Source organism: Takifugu rubripes, chromosome 10 (assembly GCF_901000725.2).
Source record: "Takifugu rubripes chromosome 10, fTakRub1.2, whole genome shotgun sequence".
NCBI classification, from domain to species: domain Eukaryota; kingdom Metazoa; phylum Chordata; class Actinopteri; order Tetraodontiformes; family Tetraodontidae; genus Takifugu; species Takifugu rubripes.
This window is the reverse complement of record NC_042294.1, coordinates 1277565-1302362: the sequence shown is the minus strand read 5'-3', so window position 1 is coordinate 1302362 and position 24798 is coordinate 1277565. Positions and strand designations below refer to the sequence as shown.

The window sequence follows — 24798 nt, the reverse complement described above, 5'->3', positions numbered from 1 at the left end:
TTACTTAAGTGGAGGATGTTACTCATTCATGTATCCACACCCTTTTAGATCTGGGAGTTCAAAGCTGCAGCATGAAGAGGACACGTGCGTGTCTCTATAAGTATTTGTGCTTATGGAAAAGCCGCGGTTGTTTAGTCTGGGTCTCTTCTAAACACGTAGCACTCTCCACTGCAATGTGTCCCTGGTTCAACACTGAGGAGACGCCAGAGGAGCGGACCAACAATGTGGTCAGGAAAAGACAGAGGACCCTTAAAATGTATCTTCCAAAAGATCCAGGAAGTCCTGGAACTCCTTCAAGCATCACTTTGTCATTTCTTCATCCTGCATTTGAATCCATAGATTTGGACCACCAGCGTCGCCCTTAACATAATGGTGGAAAGCGATGCAGCACGTCTAGCGTGCAGCTGGAATCCGACATTAAGCACACAACACTCTGCCATGCAATTCAATCTTTCCAAGCGGTTTCAAAAACAAACCATCTTCCCCCAACCGAGGCAAGAAGTAGCATCTGTCAATAAAGCGTAAATGAAGGACTTGATTGTACAGCTGGCTGGCTCGGAGCCATCCCTCGGAAGAGAGGACGGGAGAAGGAATGAGAGGAAAGAGGGCGAAAAGTTGGAATTTGGTTGTTTTACCACGGCCCTTCCTCGCCCGTGCTATGCAGCAGCTGTAAACGCAGCAGTCAAAACAAATCTGGGATGCCAAGGGCTATTCTGCTTTCAGCACACACCTATACTCCACCTATACATACAAACACAAACCTGTGCCGAACTTCTTCACCGACGTCTTCACTCCACCGAATGGGCTGCGTAATATATCTCTCTTAGTGACGCGGCGGGTGCTGGTCTAAGTTCCTGGTAAAGATCAAGGCTTTTATTGTAGATTCACAGCACAATGAAGCCCATCGTCAGATTCGTGTTTGGTAACTTTCAAAGCTGTGGAATCTAATAGAAGGCCCTCCTTTAAGATGTATGATCTGGCATTTAAAAAATATTACCTGACTGACAAAGTTGATGGAAGACACAGGGGGTCAACAGCACGCTTCGGAGCTGCCTAATGATGAAGAGCCAAAATGACGGAGGAGGTAGCTGTAAAAATGTCCGCAAATACAGGAAGACCACAAATAGTCCAGACAAGCATGGATTTATGTTGAGCTTCACTGGTGTCTCTGGGAAGTCAGAGACAAGTCAACTGGCCAACGGTGGGTGTGTGTGTGTGTAACCAGGTGGAACCAAATGAACATAATGCATGAACCCCTTATATATCCCACCAGGCGCCAAACTGGGACCATTAAAAAACAACACACAGGTCCAGTTTTACGGGATCTACACCTCAACTTTTCCAGTGCTGTGCCCCCTTCACCGCCCTCACCCTCCTTTCTTCCTCCCTCTCCCCCATCATCTCCTTTCTTCTTTTTTTTCACATGCTTTTACAGTGAGGTACGCTGAAAGCTCTCTTTGTTGCCACGGTCTGTGGCGTTTGAATAGTACCAAACAAGCGCCCAAGTGCACCGAGCCCCCAAGACGGCCGCTGAATAGAATTCTTCCCCTGACTTCTCCCTGGCTGAGCGACAATGAGTGAGACCACTCCTTTCTAGTCAGGCCCACACTAATGGCTAAGACAATATTTGCAGGAATGAGGGGGATTTAATTTGCATTCAGGCTGTCTCCGTTTCTTTTCAGAGGACCTGGGCCCGCTCGGTTCAACTGCGCCGCCACTTCTGAAAGTTTGCATTCTGCCGATTTCTCTTTGATTTTTTTTCCCCGTTTTTCATGGCCCTCCTCACCACTGAACCCCCAACCTTGTCTCTTTTTTGTGGGGTTCTTTCAGACACCATTTGCTGTCCGGTGCTCTGTTTCTCTGATTCGAGACAGAAAAAAGAGGCGCGGAGCTGGCAAAGGAACAGGTGTGAAGGCACACAAAGACAATGGATGCGTGTGAAAATGAACCGCGTCCCATTCGATTCTTCCTAATGTTGCTGTTATCAAACTGTATTCTTTGCAGATTTTCCTCAGGTGCACTTTAATTTCTGTGAATGTCTGTGATGCAGAAGTGTGACTTGTTCAGATATAAGAGCCTCCAGCATTCGGCTGTTTTAATCTTAAACTGATAGTCCAAAAGCTATTGTCAGGTTGCTAAAGTAGCTCTGGGCCACAAACATAATTCCTTGGCCATCACCAGATTAAATGAAGCAATTAGCAACATGGATTTAAAAGGAGAGTGCTTTAGATTACAAAAGAAAAATACAACAGTTCCTAATGCTGACTGACAGCAGAGAGAGTGGTGAGATGTTGTAAAACACACTGTGTCTTTCCTCCGGGCTTTCTGAAGTCCTTTAAAGCAGGTTTCACACACACACACGCACGTGCGTGCGCGCGCACACACACACAGACACATGCGTGTGCTAAGCTACACAGTGGTAATTATCACATTTTTGCTAGTTTGATGCTAAAAGTGAAATTGCTCCTGATACTCTAGTAGATGTCTTATCTGGTGTATCTGACATTTTTGTCTGTCCAACCAGCTTCTTGCTGCAAAGCACCACTGTAACAAAACCATAGAAAACTATTTCGATTGCTCGCCTGATCATAGTCATGCTAGTTATTATTGATGTTATCTGAACTTGCCCTAATTTACAATTGCTACAGGAATAAAAGAAGTACCTTACAGAAAGATGGACTTTATGATGTTAAGACATTCCAATTAACCTTGGGATTAAGAAGACTTATTGTGTTTCTGTGTTTGTGTGAGGGTGCGGTTAGCGTGGTCAGAGTGGCGGCCAGTCCTCGCTGCAGCGCAAGTACTCCCAGATCCATCCAGTACTCCTAGATCCATCAAGTACTCCCAGATCCATCCAGTACTCCCAGATCCATCAAGTACTCCTAGATCCATCAGCCAGATGTGAACAGATGTTTGAAGTAGCTCATCAGTTACCACTGGGGCACTCATGGGGGCTTATCGATTTATTAATTTATTGCTGATCATGTGGCAATGGTGAGGAAAAACACCCAGTCAATGCTCAACAAGACCCCACATGTGTAGAAATATAAGTCCAGATGCTTTATTTATGCGAATGGGAGTGATAATGAGGACAAATACAGCTCAGCCATATTGAGCGCCTGAGCATGATCTTAGACTGAGGTGGACGAGCGCCTTTTTTTTTTTTTTTTTGCCTACGGTTATATTGACTCCAGTTGGGCTGTTTGCTGTGATATGACTGCAGGCCATGTGTGGCTCTGCCTGCCTGGCTGTTTGCCTTTTTCTCCCTCCATGGACAGTGTGTGTGTGTGTGTGTGGGGGGGGGGGACATAATCCCTGTGTGTGTTTCCACAGGGCAAATACCCACACTCCCATCTAGCAAATTAACAAGATCAAGTCCCAGTGATAATGATTTTAACAGCGTGTCTGTCTGCTGTCGGCCCTGCAACAGCGAGGAGTTGTTTAAGTCGGTTAGGTAGGAACTGGAATGAGTGATCTAATCACAATTTGCATTTCTGTCTCTATTGCCAGAAGATATTTAGTAAATTTAATTTGGGTAGAGCTCAGTTTTTTGCTCCTATAGTGGCTGCTTTAGACCTTTTAACTGTTTAAAAAGTAGCATTACCACCATCAATTTAATCGGTCTCTAATGTTATTTTCATCTTCCGCTCTCTCTGTCTGGTAGCAAAAGTTTTCAGTTTTTCCACTTTTAGTGCAGAATTTCCATAAGATCTGATAGCACCAGGATCTCCGACTCACATTTTCCCTGATTCATGCACAACAATTCTTAGATTTGAAAATCTTCTTTTGTTTTGTGACGTGAATAACACTGATAATCTGGGAGAAAGACGCTTTTACGCACCCCGAATGCAGCGTATCCGTCCATCCAAATCCAAGACAATCCAATGCGAAAACCTTTACATTTGTAATCTCCCGTATATCATTTTACTGGAGGGTTGCCAAAGGAGTTAGAGCTATACTTACAAATGACATGGGTCCACCCTCTTCGAGTCCTCTCTTTAATCTATTGATTTATGCTTTCTACTTATTTTACAACTTCCCGATCATTCAATTCCACAGTGAATTATGATGACAGTTCTTTAAACACTGACTTTGCTCCCTGTGCATGTTTAAAGCCCAAACATGCCTGATTTATTACTACCAGTTCTAGTTTATGTTGATCTGACTATATAGAACACTGACACACACACACACACACACACACACAGACACATACACGTCCGGTTGGGCAGAGCAAATGTAAACCCTGATGTTTCGATTTGCAAATAGTTCATTGGGTATTTCAAGGAAGCTCGGATTACTTGCATCCCGTTACAAACCCGTGCAGCCAGTGTCAGTCAGGTAGGGGAATACCCCCTCTTGTTTGCAGCTTGATCTCACACCTATAGACGGACTGGATTCGCCTAAAGAGGGAACATTAGCTCTCTTAAGTGCTGTGATTGTAGATTTTCCTGGATATCTGGGGTGTCAAACAGGAACTCATTTTCTTTGATTTCGGCCGCGGCGAAATTAACTGGTGAAGCCCGTTTCCAAACGGTTCATATATATATATATATATTTGTCTTCTTGTCCGCTTTATCCCTTTGGAGGTGCTAGGTGCCTAGCTCAATCCTACTTGGAGGAGCTAGTGACACCTTACCAGCCCAATAGACCGCTCTCAGAATGCTGGTCTACTTGTGGTCCCCAGAGTCTCTAGGAGTAGAATGGGGGGCTGAGCATTTAGCTACCAGCCCCCCCTGCTGTGGAACCAGCTCCCTGTCCAGGTACGGGAGGCTGACTCCATCGCTACTTTTGAGATTAGACTTAAAACCTACCTATTTGAAAAAGCTTATTGTTGCTAATTCTGTAGTTCCAGTTACTATCATAGACAGACAAATTATCATACTTAGGGGGTCGTCTAATCATTAGGTCACATCTTAGCTGTGCTGTTATAGGCCAAGGCTGCCAGGGTCCAGAAACATGATCACCTGACAGGCCTCTGTCACCCCCCCTGGGAAATGCTCTCCTCTCCTCTCCTCTCCTCTCTCTCCACCCAGCCGGCCATCAGCAGGAGTGTCCCCCTACATGAGCCTGGTCCTGCTCAAGGTTTCTTCCTGTTAAAGGGGAGTTTTTCCTTGCCACTGTTACTTGTTTGGTGTTAGGCCCTGGGATTCTGTAAAGCACCTAGAAACAATTTTGATTGTAACAGATGCTATATAAATAAAGATTGATTTGATTTGTTTGATATGGTTGAAGGCAGGTCCACCCTTGGATGTGTCACCATGTGTTCATCACAAGGCTTTACATGAGTATTTATGGGTTCACTACCTTGCTCGAGGGTACCTCGGCAGTGCTCTAAAGGTCTTCTAAAATGTGTACATGATCGATACATGGTCAGCAGGTAGTGCATCTTGTTCGAACCTTCACAACTGGTACCAATCTGCTAGGACAATGTAATCACATCCAAGGATTTGCACAAAACTGAGAGCAGCTGTACAACACTGTCTTCCGGAGCCAACAGAAACAAATCACATGAGAAGTGGAGTGTTTGCTGTGTCACAGAAGTTGATTCAGCTGGGGTTTGGAGCTCATTTCACTTGTCTTTTAGTATTTGACATCTTTAAAGCAACAAAAGGTTCCACAGACCTCGGCATGAGGGGCATATAGTGTTCATGTATCTGTGGAAAAACAGGAACTTCGAATGCCTTTAAGTCATTTGTGATTTTTTCCTCAACTATACCAGCTTGATAACTTGGTTATAATAGTGTTCTCCAGTACTTAGTGAGGTTCACGCTCACAAAAATACACGTAGGAGAATACGTCTTTAAATTGAATCAGCGCTAGAAATGTTCTCGGTCGGAGGTATGGATAAAGTCTTCGAATAATATATTGGTTGATTAAAATACTGACTAAAACTGCACTTGTCACACAACCGCTGGAGCTTCACTGTGTCGTGTTATTGCCGTTTTCCAGGAGACCAACACGAACAAGCTGAACTGTCATACACTCGCCAGGGCAGTTAAGGCACATACTTGAATCCCAACTAAAGCCCTGTCTTCAACATCCAATCAAAGCCTCCCTCTCAAGAGTCTTTGAAAAGCAAAGTTGGAACATTTGACCACTATGAAACGTGTGTGTGGGGCCTATCAGAGATAGTCACCTTATTCTTCAGGAAACAAGCACCGTTGCTAAAGCTAAACATCCAAAAGTGGGCAATGACTTTAGTTTGAGATACTGAAATAGGGAGAAATTAACAGGCCAATGCAGACATCGGCCATATTTACTGCATGCCATCATTGGAAAACAGTTTTCCTAAATTGTCAGCAGAATGCAGCCAAGATGAGCCAGTGGCAACATGCATGGAGGATTATGGTGTCCAGGGGTGCATGGTGGTTACCTCTGAAGGCCTCCAATAACACCTAATTGGATTGCTAGTCAGCCTTTCAATTAGCTTTGCCAACAAGGTCCCCCACTTTGCTGCAACAGTGTGCAAAATAATGAATGAATAATATTTGAGTTGGGAGGCTCTGTTGCTTCACACAATGCCAATTAAGAAAATGCACGGACATCTGAGTCAACAGGGGAGCAAGAAAAGAAGGGAGGCAAACGACAGGACAGAAAAGGGGCACAGTTAAAGGTAAATAAGCGCAGTATTTGCCTGGCTGATGGTGAATATTTAACAGTACAGGATGAAAGTAACACAATGCTCTTGCATCGACAACAACGCTATTAATTTTTAACCAGCATTTTACTGACATGCACTGGAGCGCATAAGGAATTGGGGGAAAAAACATGAAATTTTAATCTGAAGCTTCTAAAGATAGGTTGCATCATTTTTCTTACACATGTGTTATACTGTTACATTATTTCATTCATCCAGTCATTTGTAGCTCCGCAGGACGTCTCAGCAGCTTGGCACAAAAATCAGATCTAAAACGCACTTATGCCAACATGCACAGCAGAGTGTGTTATATCTAAGACGAGAAGGAGAGAAGGAGAAATGGCTGGCACTGGGGTAAAAGGTTTCCAAATTCAGTTCACATTTAATGTTTTTGGACCCTCTTCAGAATCCTCCAGTGGAAAATGTGTAAAAGACGCCCTCCACATGCTTTCAAAATCACACACAGCAAAAGGTCCACGCAGAAAGAAAAGATGGTCATGCATCTAATAACCATTATATGCAACCATGGAGGCTTAGTGCATATGAGTTTCATAAAGCCTGAAGCCTGTCAGGACAGAGCAGGCGGCACAGCCTTTTCAATCAAATCAACTCTCCACACGCCATGGCGGCAAACTTTGGCCTTCGCCATGGAGGGAGTGCGTCTTATCCAGATAATTACATTGGGATATAGAGATTGTGTTGCCACGGGGCTAAATCACTCCGCCTGCTAAAACTTCGGCACACAGCAGCTGAATGAGCACGGCCGGAGCTGCAGCCAGGCCGTGTTTGATCCTTGTAAAATGGGAGGAAATCAAGCGCAGCCGTGAAGTGCTGGAATAACTGCTGAAGCTTCGAGGAGCGTCAGAGCTGGCTAATGTCTGCACAGATGCATTAAAAAGACAATTCTGCAGGAGCAAACAAAAGTTCCTGAAATTACTGGGAGTAAATAATCATTCCTGCGTATATCAGTGTGCCGCCGTGCAGTTATATAGATTAATCAAGGGTTAATCACATGTGCACAGGTGTGATGGGTTCTCTAGAACATCAGGAATCATCAGTGTTATTAGAACACATGTTGAGAGAGTTAGAGTGGCCCTGAGGAGATGAGGCATCACTTCTGACTTCCTCAATGCTACAAATATGACGTCTGCAAGACTGTCAGGTATTAGAGGTATTGGATTGGTTTCTTCACAAAGTCGAGACTAAACAGGTGTGAACACAGGGAACTTTTACAATGATGCAAGCCTGTGTGCGTGTGTGTGTGTCTGTGTGTGTGTGCGTGTGTGTGTGCCAGTCTCCCTAGTGCTATTGACTTACCACCACATGTTAATTAAATATTAGACTGCTCTTATTAGCATTAGCATTAGCAGGACAATCGGTCACACCTGTCGAGTCAAACAAAAGTCAATCATCACGTGCGTTCACAGTCACACACTGACTAGTGAGGCGAAGATGCTGTTAAGATTAATCAAATTAAACTGTTCAGGAGAGATTCACATTCCAGAGTTGACTTATAGAATTTTAGATTCATTGCCGCCTTTTTGACAGAACATTAACACTGAATATTGAAGGCATTTGATATTTAAATGTCGCACGTGCACTCTACTGTCAGTTGAGACTGAGGACAAATTACTGACGTTGTTTTTGACAAGATGAAACAGTCAGCATCAAAGTGGATATAGTCTCCAACAATGTTAAACCTCTAATCCTTCTGGATTCAAAACTCAAAGAAATGTTTCTTGATTCACACCTCTAGCTTTTGGAACATTTACAAGTTGATCCAACTTTAGTGATTCTTTCTCTTTGTTCTTTCCGAGGTTTGTCCATGCTAAACTTTTCTAATTAAAAAAAGAAAATCACCCAGTCAAGAGTTTATGGAGGAAAAAATGAATTTAGAGCCAAATTATAAACCCTAATGGTGCCACTTTATTAATTTCAGCTTATTAGCTTGGTAAAATATGAAGTTTGAATGAAATGTGTGCATGTGTGTGTGTGTGTGTGTGTGTGTGTGTGTGCGTGTGTGTGTGTGTGAGAGAGAGAGAGAGACAGTCTCCCAAGTCCTATTGACTTACAACCACATGTTCATTAAATGTTGGACTCCTCTTTAGATTAGCATTAGCATTAGCAGGACAACCAGACAGTCCAGTCCAGTCCAGTCAAACCAGACAGTCCAGTGTTTACAGTCACACAATGACCGATGAGGTAAAGATGCTTCCCTGACAGTTACAGTTTTATTACAATAAGAAGAATCATCTTCACCATCATCATCGCAATAATAGAAGAAGCAAATAAGGAGCTGCACTACCAGCTAGTCTAATTTAGTTGAGATCTTCTGCTAGATGTAACCATATTTTTCTTCTCTGCTTCATCATCTTTCCCGGTTTGATAAAGCTCGGATGCCATTGTCTGATAGCAATCTGCTGCTCTTTGCGTAGCAACCAAACGTGAGTGGACTATTTACTTGCCGGATTAGGTGGCTTCTGTTTGACTCCTCCCTTACAGGTGCAGACGTTGATTCAGAACGTTGACTCTGCATTAATCCCACGCATACGTGCTGGAGATAACTGATAAGGGACATGACAAGATGACTTGGGCCTCCTTAACACAACATATTTCAGAATTCTGTTCCCCCGAGAAACTCCGTGCACCTCTCTGCTACAGTGCACATGCCGGGCCACTAGTTGGCAGTAAGGGACCGATGCACTCAGACTACGAAGACCCATGTGGCAGCATTTGCAGAACCCTCCACCTTGGAGTTGCTTTTATATGCTTCTGGCTTCAGGTGTTCTAGTGGATGGCCTAAAAGGTTTAAGTTTTCACCGAAATACGAGGCCTTGGTCCAATGACCTCCAGTGACTCTTGGGTCTATGTAGCACAGCTTTAGACCCTGTTCAGCTAGGCTTTTACACTGGTTGACCCCGAAGTTACTTCCTCCTCAAAGTTCAAATTACTCGTACATCCTATTTAAAGCCCGAGTTGCTTTGGAAGGATCTAACCCAAACCATTACTTCCTAGTGTGTATCCACTGGTTTCCTGAGACCGACATTTGCTATTTCCTCTCACTTTCCCACATAAACAACCTGGGTGGAGAGAGGGGAAATATTACAGCTTAAAAGCAGCAAGTACATCCACTCACTTAAGCAAAAGCTACGTCTTCTGTCAGTTTATACTGGCGGCTCCGCCAGCTCTGAATCCCTGCCTCGGTGTCAGATTAGGAGGGACTTTTTTTCATGAATATACAGCTGGCTACCCTCATTTCATAACATTAGTCTCTGCTTGGCTTAGATCCACTAAAGAGAGACGGGGGGAATAGAGTAAACACAGACAGACCTTGCAGATGCTAATGTATTTAGCATCGGCGGTAAACAAAATGAGATTACTGGGGAGGGAAGGCAAACTCTGAATTTGATTTACTCAGGCTTAACGTAAACAGCTTGTCAAACTCACGCTCTGCTGCTGCGGAGAGGCTGCTGAATGTGGATTTGACTAACAGCCGCGCTAAGTGTTTCTTGCTAATCATGAAATAGCTGAGGCAATTGTCGCCATAATTGGAAGCGACTCTGAAAACGCAATTTGGGGACAAATCTCCCCCGAAATATTATTCATGCCTTCATCGCTGTTTTCTTTTGAGTGATGGCGGATTAAAAATTAGGCTCATTATTCTAATAATGGAATTGAAATCTGCTGAACGGGGACAGACGGACAAGTTTGGCGGAGGGGGAGTGCGGAGCGGGGAGAGCTCACCTCACCGTTAGTACATCCGCGTGCGTCTCGGCAACCTTATTATAATCCACAGAATAATCCAGCAGCGGCACCGGCTCCATAACGAAGCAGATAACGAGCACAGGACGGCGTTCCTTATGGGAATAAACCCGATAAATGAGCGGGAACCAGGCTCAGAGCTCTTATTGTGTGATGAATAGGACTTTATGAGTAATTTTTTATTTTCTTATTCTGGCAGTTTTGTTTTTTTTGTTCATTTCTCAATACACGGATAGGGGGGTGGGGGGGGTGGGGTTCAGTGTCTGCCGGCTAAGGTGGCAGGCTAATTGCATGTCAATAATTCAATGCTTGATTCTAATGACCAGGAGAGTTCATTTCTTCTCCATCGAGGTTTCCTGATGATGCGATTAATGGGGATGAAAGATAAAGCTGGTGGGGGGACGAGGGGGGGCAGAGAGGAGAAGTGGAAATGTGGGGGGTGGGGGGCAGCGCGGATCGTCTGTTCTCTTCCTTCCTTCAACCTCTCCCAAGTGGCAGAAAGGTCTCTCAGACTCCTGAGTCGACAGTTTGGAGGAACGCGTGGCGTTGCCAGTGGGGGTTGGAGGGGGGGTGTCTTTGACCGCCAGTCAGGATACTCAGACAAAAAAAGTGCCTCCTCCTGACATCTCCTCTTGCAGATTACCTCTCTGTAAGATATTTTAAGTTAATTATTTTTCTACTTTGATTTTAAAATGAAAAAATATTATGTTGGATTTGTTTTGTTTTTTTTAAATCACATGTGATGCCTGAATCCACTTAAATAGGTAAGGTAGTGCTTTGGCAGTGTTCCACCAAAAGTCTGACATCTGGCTGCCGTTCACAACTCTCACGAATGTCCGGTCGGACTGCACCGCTGCAGCCACCTGATTAACAACTGAGCAGTAGGCTTAGAAGTGGAAGGACTCCCCCGGCCCCCGACGTTCCTTCCCAACCCGTGCTGGCAGATGATGAAGGCATCGCAGACCACTCCTCAAAATGGAGGCACTTCCTTCAGGCCTAATGGCCTCTGAGCCACAGCTTTTGTCCCCTGATTAGCTAGACTATTCAAGGCTCAGGCCTGTAATTGCATAGCCTGTTTAGCTACCCGGCATTACAGTACGAATTAATGAGACACAATTACTGCATCCAGGAAATCTCCCATCCCAGCGACTACTCCCATCAGCAGAGGGACCTCACTGAATAAAACCTCCTTGAGTCTAGAATTCAACCTAGTTTTACCAAAAGTGCAAGGATTCCTGGTCTCCTTGCAGGAGAAAAATACATGTATTTATTCGAAGCTATCTCATAATTAGGCCCTAGAGTGAATGAGCGAGTGAGTGAGAAAGGAAAGGAAAGCAAAGGAGAGGGGTGGGGGTGGGAGAGAAAGCAGCATTCAATGAGAAAAAGGCCCACAGATACAAAAGGCAGAAGAATGACAGGCACCAGAGTGAGACCTGCTTGGAGAAACGAGGAGGAGGGAGATGGGAAAGATGGATGGAGCGTGGAGGAGAAGAGAGAGTCCGCCCGTAACCTGGAGTTTAGCTTCAGATATTTCATCACCATGGCTTTGTGGGAAGACTGAGCCTGAGGAGAGCAGCCCAACCTATGCTAACAGTCCACAGTGACACTTTAAAGAGTCTTTGACTTGGCACGGTGGGCTCTGGAGCCCCCTCCATGGGGAGGGGGTTGCTGGAAGGCCACATCTGTGGATACGAACTGGGGAGCTTCACAAAACCTCACACCGTCTACACACCACGTGTGCCAAACTACACACTTGATTTTGCAACCCGCCTGCGTTGAAGGCGAATGGATGTTTATTGCTTGAGTTTGTTTTCAGTTCATAATTTACCCAAAAGAGAAATTTGGTTGACTGGAACAAGAAACAGACAGATCTGTTGATGCAAGTTTCAACTCATAAACTCTTTAAAGTTACACCATCTCACAGCTACTTCATTACTGCACTACAATTGTGTCCATTTGCTAAGATTGTAGTATTTTGCTTTTGTAGACGCAAAACAAAACCAGTTGCCCTCTTAATACAGAGCCAGCCCAGGCGTGTTATGCTAAGCTAAGCTAACTACAGGCTGGTTTTAACTTAAGACACATGGTGATACGGAGGTTGTTTAAATATAATGGAGAGTAACATATGAAAAATATTGTCCTCATCATATATGTTATAATATAAAAAGGATTAAAAAGGATTCATGCATAAGCCTGTCAGCAGCAGGTAACAAACATAAAGACGGTTTAGCGTGTTAGCTGCAGTATAATATACGCCCAGGATAATGGAAGCATTTTGATTGTGTCAGAGCCTTTTTATTGCAGGAAGGGTAGCATCCCAGATGTTGTCAAATTAAAGGACACTGAGACAGAAGGCAGAAGGTTCAAAAGTGGACATTTGTCTGCTGTAATTAACGCAGACGTTTCCGTGACCCGTCGACATTCCAACTGCTGCACCTCAGCGAGGGAGGCGCAGCAATATTGATTCCTATCAAGGCAACGCAGACTTTTGAACACCGTTGGAGTCCTCTAATGTGGGTTGTAAGGTCTGAATTTGCCCGTGATCAGCCGGCATAAAGAGGATTATGACTCATACAGGATATTTTCCACACCAGTTTAGTCATTTCAGGACTGTGTGGAGCTGTGTGTTTACGCAAGTGTCGGTTTTCTCCGTCACTCTTGCTGATTGAATGATCCACACATGTAAAGACACACACATGAACACACCCCCACATACACACACCTGCTGCTGTCATGCAGATGATGCTGGATGCGTCTGCATTAGCCTCAGTATTATCTGCTCTGGGAGCCTGGCTGTCTCAAACTATGGAGCGTTTTACCTGAATGGGCTTTGTTTCCCTGCGACCCCCGCCCCCGCCCCTGAGACCTGGTCACAGCCCGAGGACATTCCACCCTGGACTTGCCCCCTCCTCGAGTTTCCGCCCTCTCAGAGAAGAGAGAAAAGAAGAGAAGAGGGACAGCGACGCGTAAAAAAGGGGAGGTCAGGGGCTCAGGTGAGCTTTGCGTGTCGCCTGTCAATCAGACATCAGACGGCTGCGCTCAGGGGAGGGTCTACCCGCCACTTCTGAGCCCACAGCTTCTTTCACTTTTTCATGTCTTCAGCTGCACATTGAGGAGTCTTAAAGTCCGTTTCTTATATCCGTGCAGCAGCTGCAGCTGAAAACGTGCTAGTTGCAGCGTGGAGTTCTCGAATGTACGAGAGACATTTTGATTGTTTGCTGTCATTGATTGTTTGGACACTTGTGGCTGCACCAACACTGGGAATGACCTTGAGCACTGTGACATGTGAAGTGCACGCTCAGCAGCCTTAGTCAGCATGTCAGGACTACGAGCTGTGTGCTGTCCTCGTGGTGAAGTCACCCGACGCAACAGCACGTGCAGCTTTCAGCTTCCCTAATTTGAAAGGTCTTGGTGTGTCAGAGTTCAGGCTGTTTCTTCTGAAATAGAGAGAAATTCCACCATGCAGTTACGCATATATGATAAAACCAAGTTGAGTGACACCATGACTGGTGTTAAAGCTTCTTAAGAATGCAGCTAAAAGGCTCTGTTTATCCGCCCTGATTGCACAATTTGCTTATCAGCCAAATAAACACGCTTGAATTGTCTGGAGATGTTAATCTAAAAGTGGTGTCCTTGGCTGATAGACTTATCCTCGCTCTGCTTGGGGGGTTGATAAGACCACCTGAAAAGCGTTATTATGCTTCGCCCTACCTGCCTGATGCAATAAGTGATAACAGTAATAATAATATTAATACAAAGTGGCCTGAGAGGACATCAGTCAAGCTGGTTTAGCTCATTGCGGGATGGTCTCCGCTGATCCAGTTCACTTTACCTCACAGAATGGAACGTCGGTGGAATTAAGAAAAAATAATTGGAACCAAGATTTGAAATGAAAACTCATTTGGTTGAACCTTTAAAGCTCTGCGGCCTCCTTTTCTTGGAAGTCCGGATGACCATTTTCCCAGGCTAGCTTCCGAGCTACGTTGGCAGCAAAAGCGACAGCAACCTCATGGAAAGAGGCGCAGTTTAATAGCTGCAGAGTCGTCACTTGTAAAATAAATACCGGGTGATGTCGTCAGCGTGCAACTGTCTGCCTCTGGGGGAACGTTTCCACCTACCAAGGTGCAGACAACACAAACACCACCCACCCAGAAGCCCACACGTGTTACCAAACAGGTCCTAAAAGTGCGCCCCTTCATCAAGACGCAGAAGGTTAGACCGCTACTGTAAATAATGTTGTATTTGCATTCATAACTGTGTCCTAATTGGATTGCTAATGAGCATTACAGGGTGTTCGTGGCTGCTCACCGGGGACGACGCTCAGCCTCTGATGTTCCCACTCTGAGCAGGCAGGATCTTGATCGCAGCCCGCCAAGAAGGATTTGAAAACACTACAAGGTCATTTACATGTTTTTTTTGTTTTTTTCACACATCTGCTACCTCTCTGCCTCTCTGTCTTGAGATACGGGTTCCTCACTTTGCTATCTTGTCATTTTTTTCCCCTCCCGCTCTCCCCCTCCTGCTGTCTGGTGGTCATTCTTGCCCTCGCCATCTGTTTCACAGTGCGGCACACACAGAGATGGAGCGAGGCAGCAAGGGAGACCGCTGAAAAGAGCAGACTTAAAGAGGGAAAACAATAACCACGCATGTTCTTCATATCGGTGGCACTGGAATTTAAAGGATCTTCCCAAATCTAGGGTTCCTGGTTCTCGCAGGGTTGCTGGGAAATGTTGATGTCTTAAAGGGAAGTCCTGATATTTTTGGAAAACGTGATCATATTTCCGGCCCTGCCAAGAGTTAGATGAAAAGAAGGAGACAACTCTTGATGTCCATGATGGTAATGCAGCGCATTCCGCTGAAGTGGCAGGGAGAGCTGTCAAAGCCTGTAAGAAGCTGTGGAGATTTGTGGACAGAAGGAAATGCAGAGTTTAAAACTCGGACTCAGCCGACACAGCAGATTTGCCATTTTAGCTGGTTGCAATTGTCTCAATTTTAATTATTCCAAGACAGTGTAACTTAGATAATATTTACAATTTTATTCTTACAAAACAGCATGCTATCAATCGATGATGCAAATTCTCTATTAGAATGAAAGAACCAGCCCTGCATCCTTCCTCAGGCTGTTCAAACACCGCTAGCATACCCACTTGCATCACTTTTAGCATAAGCGGAAAGCGTATTTTCTGGGTCTTTCTGTTGGCTTCAGCAGCTCAATGACTAAAAGTTAGTCGATCCATGCAGTGAAACTAGACGGTTGTTTGAGAGGTTGTTCTTCACAGGAACAGCAACAGTGATAGGTGGCTAACAAGCATCCCAAATTATCAAAAAGCAGAAATTCAAATCAGGCAGAAGTGTCAGAAATAGAAAATGAAAGATTTCCAGCTGACTGAGCAACGTCCAAACACGCATTTGCAGGCCGATGGCAGTTAACAGAGGTGAAGGTAGTGCATCTAAAGATGAACCAGGGCCAGCAGGATGAATTATTTAGCAGGATTTGCTCTCTTTGTTGCCTGCATAAATGAGATGCAGACACCTTGTGACCTCCCCATCGTGTGGTGGGAGCCTGGACCGGAAAAACAGACAGACACGTTCACAGCATCCCGCCGCGTTACAACACCGGCACGAAGCTGAGCGCAAAAATTCAATTACCACCTTCGGGGACCTGAGGACAAGTGTTCTCCACCCATGTTTTGGAACCAGATGGTCAGTGTACCTGCTTAGTTTCTGTCTATGTGTCATTCCAGGCACGCAGGCCCAATCTCCGGTTACATGCAGGGGTTAAAAAAAATCAGCCCCTGCTATTATGTGGGTGTGTGAGTGTGTGCACACGCACGCGTGCTTCCTGAGCTGGAGAAATCTGTGGGTTCACTTACCTTGGTGGACACGGAGAACAAGTTGCGTGCTGTTTTATCAAGAGGGGAGATAAATCTGCTGGGGGTGTCAAGTAGCAGCCTGCACTAGCAGCCAAAAGCAGGCCTCTGCTGGCTGGCCAGATTCTTGTGGCATCAGATGGCTGAAAAGTCCAAACAATCACATGACAACGCACACACACACACACACACACAAGCGGGATGGCAGCCAACGACAGTCATTTCTTTGGCTGCAGGAGCAGCGCTCTCCTTATGGAGGCAATGTTGCTTTTTAATTAGCGCCGTAAGTGAAAAGTAGATCTGCCTTTTCTCAGGATTGTCAGGCAAACTGACTCCGCAGATGTTTTTGACATCATGCAACACAATTGCTGGTAGGAACTTAGATTATGTGTCAGCGAACGAAGACGAGTGAACCGGTTTTGGGAACATGTGATTAAAACTGTTCCACATGTTATTTGCATGGACAATAATAGTTTTGCTAACGATAAAGAGAAGCTTTATAGAAGAAGTTTACTACATTTTGATTTTTCCACCAACTGCCTACAAAATGTCGGCAGACATCTGTTCCTTTTTGTTACTTTATGTTATTGTTGTTTGTTTTTAAAGATCCATCTTTATGCTTTACTTGATGAATTCATCCATTGAGATTGAAGATTAACTCGGGTTTGAGCTGTTTTGCATATGTTTGTTACAAAACAACAGTTTGTTACAATCAAGAAGAAAACAGGATTGTAACGCTTTACCAAATATTCATGTATTAGATCCTTTTAATTACTTTTGACTGGTTAGATAGTCTAAATAAGTTTAGTTTTCCACTGTCCACTGAACTTCCTGCTTGTTATCTCTCTTCTATTGTGTCGTCATTGACGCTGTGCGTTACTGATATGAGTCTTTGGATTTCTGGGAAATGAAAATCGTCCTCACAACCATTTCCTGAACAAATCTGGCGCCGCAAGACAAGAGTTAATTGTCCCACTTAGTTAATAGCATTTACACTACATGCAAACACTCACACAGACACACAACAGCCCTTCCTGCTCACACAAAGAGGGGCAGCGGCTGTAAGGAAGGATTTACGGGGGCCGCCTGTCCTCCCAGCAGTAGGCTGATTGGAGGGGCTGGTTGTGTTTGTTAAGGTAATGGGCCCTAGGTGAGTTAATTCACCGGGTACACGCTCCGTCTTCTGTCACCTCAGGAGCACCCTGCTTGGAGAAGGGGCTTTCCGGGGGGGGGGGGGGGGGGTCTGCCTGAAATCCCCTTAGCCTAACTCTGTCTCCTCCAGCTACACCTGAAAGTGATTACCAGGCTAGCCGTGAGCAAACAAGCCCCATATGGAGTGCGTATAGTGGGTCTGAGGCTGGAGTCCAGGGAGCCCTCCTCCACCTCTATGAGGAGAAGAGGCCCGAGCAAACACAGCTAATGAAGTCTTAACAAGCAGCCTCGGGTTAGCGCGAGCTCGCTAAATGCCATCGAGGCTCTTGGAATTGTGTGCAGTTGATTGGCTAAATCTCCTCTAAGCTTTCCTTTACAAGATAAAGTTGCATTAGCATATCACTGTCTCAGTACCGAAGAGGTGACGTCCGGGATCTGGCGAGCAGTCACACATTTGACTCTGACAGGAAGAATAGAGTTTTCAGCCCAAACCCATGAACTTTGAGTCTTTCTTTCATGCGTCGGAGCTGGTTTTCTCCCAGGAGATGAGAGGATTTCCTGTGAGTAAATCTTTATCTCTGTACAGAGCAAACTGGATGCCCCCCTCTTGCCCTCTCTCCATCACACTGTGACCACAATCTTACCCTCACTCCCTTTACGCCGCGTGTCCGTTATCATACATCTGAACCGCCGGGGTTTGTTATCGAGAAAACTCTGCTCCAGTCGTGGCGGTTATATATGTTTCCGGTTTCCTAATCAAAAGCGAACAGCCATCAACAGAGCTCCCTCCTCGTCCTCACACCCAGGCGAGGCGTTTCATCAATGCGTGCCCTGGTGATGCTCAGCTCACTCCAGGTCGAGTCATTCCTCCGGAGGGTCGAGGGTACAAAACGGCCGCCTCACATGTTAAAGACCTGGCAACACTCCAAACACAATAGCACTAAACTTCAGCTGCATCGGCACCACACCCCGACCTCTGCACACAATGATGCATTATGCTGCTTTAACACCCCTTTCGGCACTGTAAGCCCACGCATTAGCCTCCAAACATCCAGGGAGCAGAAGACAAAGTGTCTAAATAGCAGGTTTCAAAGAGGCGGCGCTGGTCACGACTGGCTCGTGTGTGCGAAAACGGTAATCACGGCACTGATTCAAGTGTTACATCAATGTCTGGACAAGTCAAACAGGTCAGAAGGAACTTGGTGCAATTAGAAAATCAAGGACAGAGGCAAAATATCCAGCAACAACAAAGACTTGGGAATGCACTTCAGTATTATTACGCTAATCCCAGGTTATTCTGGTTATAACAACATTACAGTTTAAAAATCTGTGGCTGTTTTGTCCTGCAGATGATCAAGATTGCACTAACATTATACTTCCTACTTTGCCTCGCTGCTTTTTATTTTATCATCCTATCCCTACCTAATGTGCCTCTCTGCCCTCCCAAATGCCACCTGGGGAACAAATAATACTTTTTTGTTCCGTTTCTGCTCCTAATTTCATCCAGTACAGGGAAACACTGATCAAGGTGAATACATGAGAGGGCACTGTGGACATCCACATCGATGAGAACGTTGTTTAAAGGCACAAATAAAATAAAATCCCACCGGCTTTGTGCGTTAAACTGCGTGGACCTTCGGATCGTGCAATTACGCCTCCCGCGGAGCTCAATTCGGGCGTTAAACGAAACATTAGCACCTCATTTGGAAAATAAAGCAGGCCCTCACACGGACAGACAGCTCCCTGCGCAGCCTTATCATGCGCAGATTAGCCCAATTTACCAACCTGCTCTCTCCCCTAACACGCACGTACGGGGCGTAAACACTGTTGAGAGTTGTCAAAGTTGTAAAAGTAAACTGTTCTGTGACCATTTGTAAGCATTTTCAGATTTATTAGTTAGAATTTTATCATTTATGCCCCAATGTATCCGTAATTCAATTATATTTGGGCGAGCGCGCGTGTTCTCTGCCGGCGTGCCACGGTGCCAGAACTTATTGTGCATCGGCTCTGTAACATGGGAATGAGTGACAGCAGCAGGCCCCGCCTCTAGCGTTCTGTGATTGGAGGGGCAGTCTAGGGGGCGTGTCCTCGACGCTGCAGTATATAAGAACACCGATTCTTCTCCAATCCGTTGATTTGTATGGGAACAGTGGCAGCCGTGGTACCGGCCGACTGAATGTAAACAGTGTTCTGCTGAAAGAAAAAGGCCTGCTTTTCTCCATCAGAGGCGGAAGGACGGGTGTATTTTTTATTCCAAATCAGACTGTGTGGAGATACGAGACGCTGTTTCCAGAAAAAAAGGGGGGATTCTCCTTTCAGCCATCTTGACTGCTTGTCGCTCTGGAGGCTGCTTTCTCTCCACCTCCACCTCCTCCTGTTCAGCTGAAAGTAAACACGTCTTGCACATTGCTTGCAACTTCGTGCAACATCCCGGGAGGAGCGCGATGGGCTTGCAGCGCGACATCTGACGGGTCTCGGGGTGAACGCGCACGGCAGAGGGGATTTCTTGGAACAGACGCGGGGGGGAAGCGACGCGCCGGCGGAATGGACCTGTTTGGGATTTACCTGAGCCTGTCGCTCGCTCTGCTTCCCCGATCAAGCTGCACCACGGCCAAGGAGATCACCTGTCAGGAGATAGCCGTGCCACTGTGCAAGGGGATCGGCTACAACTACACCTACATGCCCAACCAGTTCAACCATGACACGCAGGACGAAGCGGGACTGGAGGTGCACCAGTTCTGGCCTCTGGTCGAGATCCAGTGTTCGCCGGACCTAAAGTTTTTCCTGTGCAGCATGTACACCCCGATTTGCCTGGAGGACTATAAAAAGCCCCTGCCGCCGTGCCGGAGCGTGTGCGAGAGAGCCCGCGCCGGCTGTGCGCCTCTCATGAGGCAGTACGGCTTCCCCTGGCCAGACCGGATGAGATGTGACCTGCTGCCGGTGCAGGGCAACCCCGACACCCTCTGCATGGACTACAACAGAACCGACTCCACCACGGTGTCCCCCGTCCTCTCTAAACCCACCAACTACCCCGGTAAGGGTCACAACGTACCTAAGAACAAGCCAACCCGGACCGGCTCACCTGGGAAGTACAAGCCGCCGTCCGCTCCGTGTGAGCCGGGGTGCAAGTGTTTGGAACCCATGGTGCCCGTGAACACGGACCGCCACCCGCTCTACAACCGCGTAAAGACGGGTCAGATTAATAACTGCGCCATGCCGTGCCACAATCCCTATTTTACGCACGACGAACGCGCCTTCACGGCGTTCTGGATCGGACTTTGGTCTGTGTTGTGCTTTGTGTCCACTTTTGCTACTGTCGCCACGTTCCTGATCGACATGGAGCGCTTCAAGTACCCGGAGAGACCCATCATCTTCCTGTCAGCCTGCTACATGTTCGTGTCCATCGGCTACATCGTCAGACTCATCGCCGGCCACGAGAAAGTGGCGTGCAGCCGCGAGTTCGACGTGGAGCACATCCACTACGACACCACCGGCCCCGCGCTGTGCACCGTGGTCTTCCTCCTCATCTACTTTTTCGGCATGGCCAGCTCCATCTGGTGGGTCATCCTGTCTCTGACCTGGTTCCTCGCCGCTGGCATGAAATGGGGCAACGAGGCAATCGCCAGTTACTCCCAGTACTTCCACTTGGCCGCCTGGCTCATTCCCAGCATGAAGTCCATCGCGGTTCTGGCACTAAGTTCCGTGGACGGCGACTCTGTGGCCGGGATCTGCTACGTGGGAAACCAGAACTTGGACAACTTACGGGGCTTTGTTTTGGCTCCGTTGGTTATTTATTTATTCATCGGGACGATGTTTCTTCTGGCCGGATTCGTGTCCCTGTTCCGGATCCGCAGCGTCATCAAGCAAGGCGGCACCAAAACAGACAAACTGGAGAAGCTGATGATCAGAATCGGTATTTTCACGGTGCTCTACACGGTGCCAGCCACCGTCATAGTGGCCTGTTACTTTTACGAGCAGCACAACAGGCAGAGTTGGGAGATTACGCACAACTGCTCCGACTGCTTGTTGGAGCGGGACCGCAAGAGTCCGGACTACGCGGTGTTTATGCTCAAGTACTTCATGTGCCTTCTGGTGGGCATCACGTCGGGGGTGTGGATTTGGTCTGGGAAGACGGTGGACTCCTGGAGGACTTTCTGCACCCGCTGCTGCTGGGGCAGCAAAGGCACCAGCGGCTCCATGTACAGCGACGTGAGCACGGGACTGACGTGGAGGTCCGGCACGGCCAGCTCGGTGTCCTGCCCCAAGCAGATGCCATTGTCCCAAGTTTGAATGAGGGGGGGGGGGGGGGGGGGATGCAGTAAAAGCATTTTTGTAAGGACTGCTAATTGTCTGGGAGATAACCCACCACTCTCTGTCTTAAGCAATTTGCATCGTAATGGACTGCAACTTAGGTGTCTCCCCACACCCTACTAATACACGCGCGCACGCACGCAGGTTGAGTCCTCCTTGTTTAGATTTTGAGGGGGAGCCTACGTGAACTGGGCATTACTTGTAGACTTTTCCCCCCATAACTAGCTTCATACAAAGAGCATTTTGCATTTTTACTGTACAGATTCAATCACATCAGAGGTGGTTTAAATTAAGCCTTAATTGCACCCAAGTGTTTTTTCTTCCTCTATGGGTGGTCAGTTTTTGTAATTTCAAATGTATTTATATATATAAAAAGTCCTGTAAAAACGTGTACATTTGTGTATAGAAGAAAACTTTATAAGCTAATGTAAATTTTGTACAAAGTGTAGATCTCTCTTTTTGCGAGGAGACAAATATGGATTTTATTTTGACAATAAAATATTTGATAAATCTGTTCCTCTGCCTAACTTTGCGGTGTTTTTACCCAGAAGGCCGTGTTGTTCCTCCCTGTGACCACTCCGTGGACGGCGACAGCAGCCGCAGCAGCTTGTTTTTTCCTTTTTCTTTGGAGGGCCCTTGCTAAGATGGAAGGCCCCTTTTTTAACCATCAGAGGCTGGTAATTAGAGGCAGGGGTTGAGTTGGAGCATCTCCATAATTGTTTAAGTCCTCTTCACATGCCTGCCGAGGCCCAATTCTTAATGTAGCTTGAAAAAAAGGACGGTAGGTGAATGGCGGTATAAATGCAGGGAACAGACCCTTTTCATCTGCGGAAACTTTGATCTTTCTCTTTTCTAACAGGAATAAAGGTGGTGTGTATTAGCAGTGTCTGTCAGATGTGCCAAGGTTCCCCCTAAATGTCCCCATTTGGATGCTTTGATGGACGTCCCGCAGTTGAAAGGGCAGTTTTGGAACCCCCTCCTCGCTTTTCGGGGTTTGTCAGCGCTGAAACCTGCCAGAGCCCCCGTGTCTTGTGTTTGGGGTTTCTTCGTCTTTTTTTTTTTTTTCCACAAAGCTTGAATTGAAACATCTTCTCCTTTGGGCTCAAGCTGTGTCAGCGAGTGCAGGAGCCTTGACATGAATGATATTGAAATAGCAATGAAAGCCCCACAGGTGGTCTGTTCACATGATCTCACACCTTAAGGCCACTTAATCCAGTTTTTTTTTTTTTTTTTAAATAATTTCTAGTTACAAATGTATCTGTTTGGTCCAAATTAACCCATTGCACTGACATCCGATGACACAGTGGAAGCCAGTGTTGAAATAGCACTGGTTTTCTGGTCAATGGTGATCGTCTGCTTTGTTCAGACTGCTTTGTTCTGGCTTTATTTCTCTGTGCTCACACTGTATATATAAACCCCCAGCAGCTTCTTTTCAGGGCACCACTGGCTGCTGGGAGTGCAAATCAGCCACATAAATCTTGTATCAGCTCTGTCAGCAAAGACACCATGCAGTGAGGGCTGAAGTCACAAATAGGTTCCCTTTTCGAGAGATCAGAGGGGCCGCTTCTTAAGGTTTTCTTTTCTTTACTTCCAAGCAGCTCATTAACAGCTCCAAGTTGTTGTAGTGCCTTTGTGAAGTTGGTAACACTCCACTTGTGATTGTATTAGTGTGAATTTGAGATAAAAATGTCTTCCTTGTCTCTTGGAATTCCGTTGCAGTATTTCTGCTGACGGTTTTCCTGCCAGTCACCGTCATATTTGCAGTCTTTTAGCTGAATATTCTGGTTTTGCCACAAAAACCGCAGACTTGCGGCGCACTCTCACTGCGTTAGCGGTTAATGTGCAGCACCACCTAGTGGCAGAAGCATCGCATGGCCTCCAACAGCTCCCCCAAACAACCACACACACACACACACACGGACAAAAGAAGATTCTGGTCATAACATTTTATTTATACAGGAAAATCACTCAAAACTGAGAAATATTCATCAGTTCTTACCCACAATCCTCTGCAAAGGTGGGAAAAAATACCCTATACAGGGTCAAAGGTCACACATTCAACACATTGTAACAATATAACTTAAGAGTTGTATTTTTTTTTTTAATTAAGTCAGAAATATTTACCAATCAAGATCTGAGAGTTGAGTTGTGAACAGCATAAAAGTGCTTACAGACATGCGAAATCAAGTTAAAGTGTCTCAAAATAGTCAGTTGTGAGCTTTTTTCAGTTTTTGTAATGTTAATGTAAAGGAGTTTAGGGAGGGAGCAGTATTTTTTAGACATATTAGTTATTCACGACAAGAATTATGTCAGTAATTTTAGGGATATGCCAAGGTTTAATTTAAAGAAAAAAATAGTAGAATAACGATTCATGTTCCTTCTTCTGAACCGCCCAGACGCCAGTCTGAAATTGAAGTGTCTTAAGGGTGAACTAATGAGGCAATTATGGCACTACAGTTAAAGAGCAGAACCATCCTGATGGTCTCTGACCCTTTGTCATTTCACCCCCATCGACGTGACTCCACAGAAGGTCCAAGCACTTGAAACAGCAGGTCCGGGCCCGGCCGCTGTTCTCACGTTGTAATTACTGACCAAAGGCTTTTTTTCCATCTCTTGAGCTCAGAAACTCCACTGGAGTAGCAGGAGAGGGTCCTTCAAAGGCACGGACAGACAGAGTTTATGCTTTATTTTTACTCATGCTTAGTCGTCAGGAGATGCTGCTCGTCTGTACACTTTACGACAACATTTGAGGAATTCCGACACACGTGTTTTAGACTCTGATCATCCAGGTTGCTGTTGGAAGTGATGGCTGCTGAGAGTGAAGACATCCGAGGGTGAAGCACCAGCGGACAGTGGGTGGTGGGGAAAATGTAAAGCATCAGGACGGAGACAGTTTTGATGGTTGTCAAGCAGCCATGAAGAAATGCAAAGTGAAAGGTGGTCCACAAGGTCTACATTTTTATTGTTAGGCTCCATAAAAATGGCATATTTGGCTCCAAAACACAGCTGTTTGCTGTATTCAAAAGTTGCCTCGTTGCCTCTACAGGGTTGCATCCTGCCCTG

The 24798-nt window shown here is 46.0% G+C and overlaps 1 protein-coding gene across 1 annotated transcript; it reads left to right on the top strand.

The window, feature by feature from the left end:
* The first annotated feature begins 19536 nt into the window (after window positions 1–19536).
* On the top strand, window positions 19537–22251 carry fzd8a (frizzled class receptor 8a). The gene has a single exon (XM_003967838.3). The coding sequence runs from the start codon at window positions 19969–19971 to the stop codon at window positions 21712–21714; it is 1746 nt and encodes a 581-aa protein (XP_003967887.1). The 5' UTR covers window positions 19537–19968; the 3' UTR covers window positions 21715–22251.
* The last annotated feature ends 2547 nt before the right edge of the window (window positions 22252–24798 follow it).